Source organism: Centruroides sculpturatus, unplaced genomic scaffold, assembly GCF_000671375.1.
Source record: "Centruroides sculpturatus isolate CEXI.00-Female unplaced genomic scaffold, Cexi_2.0 scaffold2398, whole genome shotgun sequence".
Classification (NCBI taxonomy): Eukaryota; Metazoa; Arthropoda; class Arachnida; order Scorpiones; family Buthidae; genus Centruroides; species Centruroides sculpturatus.
The window spans coordinates 1-10726 of record NW_019386529.1 but is presented as its reverse complement, the minus strand read 5'-3'; the positions used below and the strand labels follow the sequence as shown (position 1 = coordinate 10726).

At 32.4% G+C, this 10726-nt stretch overlaps 2 protein-coding genes across 2 annotated transcripts in view; both read left to right on the top strand.

The window, feature by feature from the left end:
• Positions 1-1078, top strand: part of LOC111615235 (cytochrome P450 3A9-like) — a 15045-nt gene extending 13967 nt beyond the window's left edge. The window contains exon 12 of the mRNA XM_023356644.1: positions 1018-1078. Within this exon, the coding sequence (XP_023212412.1) occupies positions 1018-1078 (61 nt within the window). The remainder of the gene's footprint in view (positions 1-1017) is intronic.
• A 1305-nt stretch (positions 1079-2383) lies between these two features.
• On the top strand, positions 2384-3138 carry LOC111615234 (cytochrome P450 9e2-like; the record flags this gene model as incomplete). The annotated part of the gene is made up of 5 exons (XM_023356643.1): positions 2384-2481; positions 2563-2615; positions 2687-2783; positions 2864-2980; positions 3050-3138. Coding segments are annotated over exons 1-5 (395 nt in total), but the record flags the coding sequence as incomplete, so codon positions are not given.
• Positions 3139-10726: the final 7588 nt, after the last annotated feature.

The following is a 10726-nucleotide window of genomic DNA, read 5'->3' as shown; positions in this document are numbered from 1 at the left end:
TCACCACCCTGTCGCCCGATTGTGTGCCTTGCCGAACTCTAATGGGCCTGCTATACTCTTATAGCAGGACCATTAGGGTTTTCCCTCTTAATGCCCACAGAGTGGAAAGAGTAAAAAAAATAATAATTTGTCGTCTTTATGTTTGTTAACTTTTATAAATCTTCTAATATAATACTTTAAAACTCTAAATTTATTCATTTATAACTTTTGCATTTCTTGTCAATCATCAGAAATACCTACTTTCAATTCATATACTTTGCACAAAGGAGAAGGGCCTCACAAAGATCTGTCGCCCGGAGCGTCGCAATGGTTAAGGCCGCAGCTGACTCAATGGATAAACTATTCCGTGTCAGAAATTTTTGCCCGTTTTGACAGGTGCCCGTCGAATGCAGGTGGTCGCCTAAGCAGTTTTCACTGTATATTAGTACTTATTGGTCAATCTAAAAACATTACATAAAACCTAATATCAATTATTTATGAACAAAAAACAGGTTAATGAAAAGGGCCCTAAACGACAACCGAAATGCTTATTAATATGCATTTCGGCTGTTAATAATGTAGAAGTATTATATGATAATCATTAAATAAATTGTTAATGATCTCAAACTTGTGTTATACCTTGCAATATTAAGTTACATGAATTAATAGCAATATATATAATAATTTGCAATCTTTATTCCGATTATTTGTACTTATAGTATTACTCTTTATGTATTTAGTTTATTATTACTTTTCTTTAATCTTATTATATTATAAAAATAATGATAATTTCGAACCGAGCAACTCACAGAAGAAAGGTCAAATTTGATTTTGCTATTGGTCAATCGAACACAAGATTCCTTCAATTTATATAAGTAATTTTAAAAAATGAAAATATTTTACTTACCCAAATATTTTCCCATATTTCTGATACCATTTTTGTTCTGATTTTCCTTGTGGCTAAATTAACAAGAGGAAATTTAATACTTTTAGTTTAGTCACGTATTCGTATTAATACTTGAAAATAAATTCTTACAGAAGTGAGATCAAACTTAAAAGATCCTGTAATAGGAATAGGAGGTACTTCAGGAATTCCTAAACGTTTCCAATAACCGAAGTTTCTCGTTGCATAACTGTATTAAAATTTATTTATTATTTAAAAAATTAATAATTAATTGTTTTTATAAAATTAATTCATAGTATTTTCAATATACAAGTAAAAAACTGTTCAATTTAAATAGTTTGTAACGTTTAAAGTTAGAGGAATATTATATATGAACTGGTTTAATCAACGAGATATAGGCTATATAGTGTATGACTATATGTATATATTTTTTCCATTATTACACAATATTTCTTAAAGTATAGTATCGATAAAAATCTAACAAACTAACAGATATTTACGTATGCAAATGCACCGTTTGTTGATTGACAACAAACGTTAAAATTGTTGAAATTGTCCAAGAAATTAACTCTTTGGGTACACAGCAATTTTTAATATTAATGTAATTAAACATAAAAAAATATTTAAAACTGAAAAAAAACGAAAGAAATGTGTTAATTTTGAAAAAAAAGTTTCAAACTTTATTTTCCATTGTCTCGCCTTTCTGCGAAGTTTGATGGGTCATTGTGTTTACAGCTGGATGACCTTGAGAACAGCTGGTGTTGGATTTCCCGGGNCACAATGCCGGGATGCAATTTTTAATCATATATTTTTAATTTATTTAATTTAAAATATACGCTATCCACCTCAAATTAATAGTGTCTTGTCTTTTTATATCATACTTTTCTTGTTAGCAATAGAGTCGAGCAGGTCATTTATCTAATTCCTTTTAAGGGAAAAATTTTGAATTGAAATAATGTGACTTCCTGTTTGCATAGAAAATTCTTATATAGTTAAATCGGGACTTCCTGCCTTTAATTTTTCCATATCTAGTGTCGGCTTTCATCTATCTTACTCCGTTTTCGAGATTAAGGAAGAGTAGACAGATGAAAGCTGGGGTCTGAGGGAATCCAAGACACAAGTTAAATTTTAGTCATTATTGCGAGAACCGTTAGTGAAAACTTAGCTGTTTTTACATCAATTCATACTTCCATATGTTGGCTACTAAATGGATTATGACATTAAAAAATCTAAACTACCTTTCCTCAAATAAAGTATAAAACTATTCTGTGGTGCGGGGTAATAGCAGGCAGTACCGGTAACGTGCCTCACTAAAGAAATAACTACGTACAGTTTTCTGGATTTTCTTCACGTTCGTAATACCTAAATAGAGGATAGTTTCCTGCAGAGTTTTCTCGGAATGCATCCTTCTTAGACAGTAGAATGCCTTCCGAGAGGATTCTATGTGTTGAGTTACCGTATTCCATTAAAGTAAATATCAATACTTTGATTTCGTTTTTAGTTATTTAACACGATATTTTGGATATTGGAGTAAACTCGGAGTACCTGAAGTGCCTCCAATGATTTTCACGGGATCAATGCGTTTAGATTTTAGCACTGTAAGTTTTTCATTACAAATTTATTACAAAACTTCTTGCATCTTTATTGCTATTATTTACGAAAATGAATACTTATATTAGCCTCATGGTGTACGTGAGCAGAAATGGTACAAGAAATACGGAAAAATTTTTGGGTAAAGAAGTTTTATATTTGAGAGGATTCTGAAATTTTAAATTATTAAAAATATAATTTGTTTCATTTCAGAATTTACGAGGGATCAAATCCAGTTCTTATGATAGCTGATCCAAATTTAATGAAAGATATTTTAGTAAAAGATTTTCAATCTTTTATGGATTTAAGAGTATGAAATGCAAAAGAAAACATTATAGTTATATTTTATAGTATAATATACAAATAACAATTTTTAGTTTTATTATTTAGAATCTTAAATTTGGAGATCCAATTATTGACAGGATGCTCTTTGTACAAACCGGTAAAAAATGGAAAGACATGAGAAGTATTATGACTCCCGCTTTCACTATTAGTAAAATGAAGATGGTAAGTATTTAAACACACGTACTGCATCAATTAAATACGATATTAATGAGGTAGACTTATATCCTTTAGATGACAAAGTTAATTAATGAATGTGCCCAAATATTAATCGATAATTTCTTAGAAGCAGCTGGAAATAAAATAGAAGTTGATATTGATGAGTAAGTTCTGTTTAAACTATAATGTAATTTAATAGCTATGTAAGAAAATTTAAAAATTTGTTTTCGGTAGAAAATCGGCTTCAAAATAAATATAAACTGTTTTCTTTATTTAGGTTAGTAATATGTATAGCCTATAATATAACAAATATTAAATTACAGAAGTAAAATATTACNCGCATTAAAAAACAATTAAGCGTTAATCGTGCGTCATTAAAGGTAGATTAAAATCGCGATAAAAATTTTTCGAGCGGGAAAAAATTTTTGAAAAAATTTGGAGACTTAAAAAACATCCAAAATCCAAAAAAAATTCTTTTCAGAGGATCCAAATGCCCGAGTTTTATGTAACGCTATGGAACTTGCCCGAGTTGTCTCGGGATAAGGGCTTAAGGCGTTTTTAATTTCTTCAACAATTTGAAAGAACACATACAGTTATACTGTATAACATAACATATAAAGCGTATTATACAAAATAACCTTGTACAGTACATCAATTATAAATTCACGATGGTTATAGAAAGGCGATTGAACAATTTAATTTAAATATGACCATACTAAACTTATAAGTCCCGGCGCCTCTGGAGACTCGAATTATTTCATATTTAATTAGTATTTCGTAGCATTAACATATCCTTGAGAGAATTGTTTGAGAGAATAAAATTATGAACGGTAGGTGATGGAGAAGATAATGCTTTGTCATTCTTATTAAATGCTGACGATACAAAAATAAGTTTAAATACGATACGAAGAATATAATAACATTTAGTTATTTTATTCGTTTTGAAATAATTCAAGTTCTGTTACTGAAATACTGTAACTCTAGTTGTTTTAAGTGTATTAAATATTTTCGGATAAAGTATCTGAAAACGATTAAATTATGTTACTGAAACGTCTCAAAACATGGATTTTAGTACAATTTTTATAATCTAATATGTATTATAATAGTTTATTATCTTCATTTTTATTATCATCTGTGGCATGGGAGTATCCCTTATCATTTATATGTATCTCATCGATAAATATCCATATTTTATTATTTTTTCTAAATTTTTAAAATTGATTTAAGGTTGATTGTTCTCCCATAAGATAGCCTTAATATTTAATGCTTTTTAATAGAAAAATCCTTTTCCAAAACTTTTCGAAAACGGAAGCAGATAGAACCAAGCAGTTTTTGCGTTAAAATCTTATTAATTTTTTTTTATTTACGTAAGATTCATAATTTTGAAAATCAAATTTGTTAATTTTCTAACAATTTTTAATTAAAGTCGTAGAAACTTTGTAGAAAAGTAATAAATTCTATTTTTGAAAATTTGAACCGTACGTTAATATAGAATTAAATAAATTTCTAAGGTAAAACTGTTTAATTTTCTTATCTACTATTTTCGAGTTTTGAAAAAGGATAGAAAAAGGATGACATTTTTACCACCATATTCTGGAGATTACACGTATAATCGAATAACTTACAATCAGCCTAAGGACTAGAAAAAAAGTATTCAAAAAAAATTTCATAACGTCATTGAGAATGTTTATTTTCTTATTACGATAACAATCATTAACGCTATTTTGCTCTTTTCTAATATACGAGATAGACGGTTTAAAGGTTAAGACGATTAGGTAACAGCCTACCGCTGTGGGTAATCGGAAATCAGAAAATTTTTTGAATAGTTTGTTCGGATATGCTGGGCCCCTGTCTCACACTACCCGGCTTTCTCCATTGTCGGCCTGGCCCAACCCATATTAGGGTATGATTAGAAGACCTTCTTAGATCTCACAGAACAGTAAGAGTAAAACATGAAAAATTTGCAATAATATGGAATAATTTTTATTATAATTTTATAACTAAACTTACGCAAATTAAGCGAGACAAATAAAGATGAATTACGAAATATTTAAACTGTAAAACTAATCATATAAATGCTATATTATTTATTTTATTTTTTCGTTAAGTTTGTTTTATAATATATATTTAAACTGTATAAATAAATTTACTTACAGGTATAACGAAATGAAAATTCCCACAGGAATCAAAATATAATAAGGAATTCCGTACATATCCATTGCTTTTATGTGAATAATTCAATCGCGTCAATCTATTATATATGTTGTATATAATCTATCATTATCAATATGTTTCCGTTTTGTTTTTTTTTTTCGACTTCTTATCGTGATTTTGTACTTAGATAATTAAGAGAAAATTACAATAATTATACTGATATATAGCTACATTGGCCTTGATCTTTAAATATCTCATCGTCTTTTTTAACCGGTAATGTTGGGATTGGTATCTTAATTTTTATTTGTTGATTGTAAGTGTTTATTAAATTGAAAATTTACCAGTTTTATTTTCATACGTTCGAAGTGTTGTTCAGGTTCTTCGTAGGATCTATCTTTTCAGGAAGTAGATCGATCGTAGCGTTGGAAAACGTGGAATGGAAAGCGCAGCGATGGAAAAAATAGATTCGTCCCTTTTAATTTAAGAAGCATTATTGAATTATGAGCAATATGGCCAAGGAATAAAACGGGGACCCTAGGAGGCGCCCTTCCGGGTCCTATGCAGGGACTAATGTTTAGACACCTATGTAGGTGTTAGACTTGAAAGGAAAACCCGGAATACTATATGTGGCCGGTTCTTTGCTCCACCGGAAAATTTCCCGAAATTTCCGGCTCTTTTCTTTTTCCGTATTTTAATATACGTTATATTTCTCTTGGGAAAAGTAATAAATAAAACACAAGTGCTGTTTCTAATATTAAGTTAAAAACGAAAAACTTATTCTAATTCAAACCATAAGCTTTCATGATAATGTTCTACGAACAGTCGTTCAGCTCATGGTAAACGTACAGTGTATTGCAATTTTAAAATTACTGGCTTAAAAAAATTTTAAATTCGAACTTGGGTCGCATGAAACGATCCGTATGAATTGACATTCGAGTTGCCACGATATGCATTGTAACTTCTAATTTGAGAACAACTGATTACAACTTGGGTCTTAGACTGCAAAATTTTTTCCTGTTTATTCTTTACTTCCTGTGGGAACCAAGAGAATTCGTTTTTAAATCCTGTTGTAGTTTTGTAGTGTTTGCCAGTCTCAACAATTGGTGGTAGATAAATGACATGGAAGTGTGCCCGACATGTTCGACGTTGTTGATTATATATATAGATTCTATATATCCGAAAGAAATTGCTTTTATGTTTATATCTTATTTTATTGAATGTACCATTTAAAATTTACTTAGTGAATATATGAGAACTTTTTATAGAATAAAGCTAATTTCTTATTTAAATTTATGCAATAATTTCAACGAATTATTTTTTCCTATATAAAGTGAACAGTGTCCACCAGTTGTCGAATGAATTAAAACCACCGAACACTGATTTGTCGTGAGTTCTCACCTCACCAATTTGAGACTTATTCACAGTATTATTTATTTATTCAATGCGTTTGTATGCAGTAAATACGGTGTAAGAAAACATTACAATCCTGAAGGATGATTCTAGTGTATATCAAAGTCAATTTAATTTCATTAAACTAAACAGGTCACATCGAGAAACGCTAAACGATGTTTATCGATGAAGTTGTCTGGGCGAGCAGTTTGAGCAGTAATATATCGCAAATCAAAGATTGTGAATGATTTATTGTTGAAAAAAGGAAAAATTATGATAAAAAGTACAGATAAAAAAGAAGTGTAATAAAGAAATTAAACTAAAGTAAAGTAAATAAATGAACTAAACTAAAAGAAAAAGTGTAAATAAAAGAATAATAAAATTAAATCAGTTCGGGAAAACTCTTGTATAAATTGGATCGCTTGTTAAAACCATCCGCGTTTGAGAGTTTGTCCAGTCTGGACTGAGGAAACTGTGTCTGAAACATAGCGTCGGTGAGTCACTGGACACGACTAAAAATGTATATTTGAAACAGTTACAGAAAGTCGAAAATTTCGGATGGAACGAAAGGAAGAAGTTGAGTATAGTGTGAGGTTTGCGGACTGATTGCGTTAATCAGGATCGTCGCGCGGTCACGACTATCGTGTGGGAGTGGAAAAAACTCTCAGATACAGACTATTCATCTTTTAACCCGTTTATATTAAAAACAGTTTCTTACAACGTTTCCGCAAATTTTCGGCGAAGGCCAGCTCAGGGAGCAGTTAAAAGTCCACACAAGAGTTCGATGTTCAGAACGCAGTATGAAGTTCTTCCTTCGGTCACTCGATGACGGACGTTGCGATCGACTGCTCCTGGGCGTGCGGCACAGCTTCGGGAGAAAGTCCCTGGAGAAAAGGTAAATACTGGAGGGCGAAAGTTATTTCAAGGTTGACGGAAGCACCACTTTTCAGGATAAAGGAACTACGAACCAAGAACTTCACGTGCGATTTTTGTAAGTTTCTTTTGGGACCCAGACCGAACATTCTGATAGGTCGATGCCGATTCGCCCCCGCTTTCCGATTGCCGACAATTTCGAAATAATAGTTGGCGACGAGTTCGAAAGCAGTTAAACTCAGGCCATCCCGCAGGGTTACCGTTAACGCGTGCTATGTTCAGCGTTGTCAGTCAACAAATGTCGGTGTAGGTCGAAGAAAGTGGGGTTGTAGTTGCTTGAGAGTGGTGCACTGTCCGCTTGGTGGATGTGTGATTCCGGGTCAGAGGTCATCGTCCAGAGTAAGGTCACGGGTGGACGCCGATCCTTGTAGAAGTGGTCGCTGATATTTTCGTGTGGACTATGATGACCTAATTCTCAACAGAATGAATACAGTTAACAATTACTTGATTTAATATTCTCCTTAGTTTGTCGGGATCGAGGTATGTTACGAAAAAATCGTAAAGGTTATGCTCTCTTTCTCCTATTTTATCTAATCCTATTGCTAATATTAAACTTGCATACTAATAGAATAAAGGATATAGTATTAAAAAATCAAGGTAGGACGTAAAATCTTCTGTGTCGTATTAACTTCCGTTGATGTATTGTACAGTTGAGCTTTTTTGAGCATAGATTCGCGTAAATTCAATAAGAGTGTACGATTGCTTGTCTCGGAAGTGCAGATTCGGATCGTGGATTTCTTTCACGAATAACCTTAAGCTCTGTATCATCTATGGCAATGGTTCTCAATCTTTCTTGTTGATGTACTTCATTAGTTGAGTACTATATATTTCACATAAATCTGATTTATATATGAACGGATCTATCGAGAAACCGAACATATTAAACAAATTTGACAATTGACAAATCCAATTTTTTCTTGACTTATCGCCGAAAAATTTTTCATATAGTATTCACAACAGTAAAGCTGGAAGCATCTCATTTTCTCTTAATCGACTAAGGAATTTAATATATCCTTTAATAAAAAACGGACCCAATTTAAATCTGTTCGATTCAAGACGAAGCACCGCACCAGGAACATTATAATCTAGAGAAAAAACTTTAGGTACAAATTTGTTTTGAATTATTTCTAGATTTTTAAAATAGGATAGGCTTCAGATGGGAGCAGCATATCCAAAAACATTTACAATAATGGAAGAAAACAATCTAAATTGAACTTTGATGTTACGAATTTTTAATTTAGCAAATAATTTGATTAAATTGTTAAAGGTAGTAGATTGTTACGGCTAACGAAAATCTTAGCCAGGCACAAGTTCAAGGTGGTGAGTCCGTACCGCAAGGTTCAAATCTATTCTAGGGTATACGTTCGTTCTTCTTGCTTCTCGCACTCGCCGACGTCCTAACAACAAGTGACAAAATCACAAAATGTCTGAATCTGCGTTCCTCTCGAACCGCGTAGGATTATCATCGCAACGACTACCGTTTCAGCGGCCAGAGGGCTTCTGCCTTAGGGGTGTTTAGTGATAATCCCACGAGTAATAGGTTCGCACTACTCGACCAAGCACATGTACCGAGTGTCCGTTACATAGATTTTGTTTTGACTTTCTTATAATGTTTCTCAAAGGTCAAAGTAGGAGTAAGCACTATACCCAAAGAATTTTATCCCTGAGACTATTAAAAGCTTTTCTTGGTTGAGATAAAATGACATGTATTTTTTGGCAATCTAGAACCATTTTGGAAAATCATAATAAAGGATTTTATTTGGATTAATTTTCAATTTTAAATCTTCATAGTATTTTTCTAAAGCATATATTTTTCGTCGGAGCTAACACTAATATATCATTAACATACGAAATGGAATGAATTATTTGATCTTCAAAAGAATAACCATCATTTTCATTTGTAAAGCAGTCATTCAAGTCATATAAGTAAAAGTTAAATAAATAGAGGAACCACGGGTCACCCTGTAACAATTCTCGATTTATTTTAACACATGGTAATACCGTATTATTCTGTTCTATGGTGATATCGTACTGACCAAAAAGTAAACCAATAGCACTGATCAATTTAGCATCCGCTCGACATTTAGACATTTTATTTTGTAGATTAGATATCGGAACAGAATCATAGGCCTTCTCTAAGTCCAAAAACAGCGCGAATACTTTATGTCTTTTCCTTTGTAATTGAAGTTGTATTAATGCCAGAAGTACAAATAGTGCTATCAGAGTGCCCCATCTTTGTTGAAAGCATAGTGGATATAATTTCTATAGTTGTTTGTTGCAGTCCATTCATTAAATTTTGTCATTACTACAGATGTATATAGCCTTCGAAATCCAGATAATAGAGCGATAGGTCTATAGTTGGCTGGTTGTGTTCCATGATCTTTTTTGAAAATCATATATAAATGTCACAGTACAGTCGACCCCCCTATAACGCGGTAGATACGTTCCACTTTATACGAATTTCGTGTTGTAGGAATCCTCAAATACCTGAGCCAATCACAGCCCAGCACGTGTGCAGTTTACGGACTACGGCTGTTTGAAAGGTTTTCTTCCATAAAATTAATCGATTCTAGACTAATTTCACTCAACATTTCCAAAAGACGTATAATTTTTTGGGAATAATCCGTATAAACTATGCTATAAACAAAAAATTGTAGGATTACTTATCGAGTGTGCACCGTTCGACGACGCCATTGCTTAAGCTTGTTTTCATCGCGGAGAGCGCACCAAACGGCGGGCGCATTTTCTGATAAGTTATTTTTCTGCGAAAAATTCGTTGAACTTTGGAGACATCATTAATAAAAATAATTTTTATGGCCGTTGAATAAGAAATGTTTTTTCACAAGAAATGTATAAAATTACAGTACTGTATTAGACTTACGGTACCTAATTTATATACTGTACAGACGATACTAAACTCAACTTACCCGCCTAAACTCTCCATAGCGTGTAAGTAGTTCAGCTGTTCGTCCACTATTGGTCCAGATTCGACCAATCCTGTCGCGACGCGAGTCGGCGATGACGTTTTACCGCATTTTACGAGTCTCTTTTAGCGTATTTATACGAATAAGGTCGCAATTTTTTCGCCGCGATATACGAATCCGCATTATATGAACCCGCGTTATAGGGGGTTCTACTGTATTTGGGGGACTCGCATTTGCACAAATACGTTGTTACAAATGGTAAAAGTTTTCTTGTAGCTTTATCCACTATGTTTGGCTAAGCTTTCACTAGACCAGCCCAAAATAACGATAAAGATACAGTAGAAAACATTAC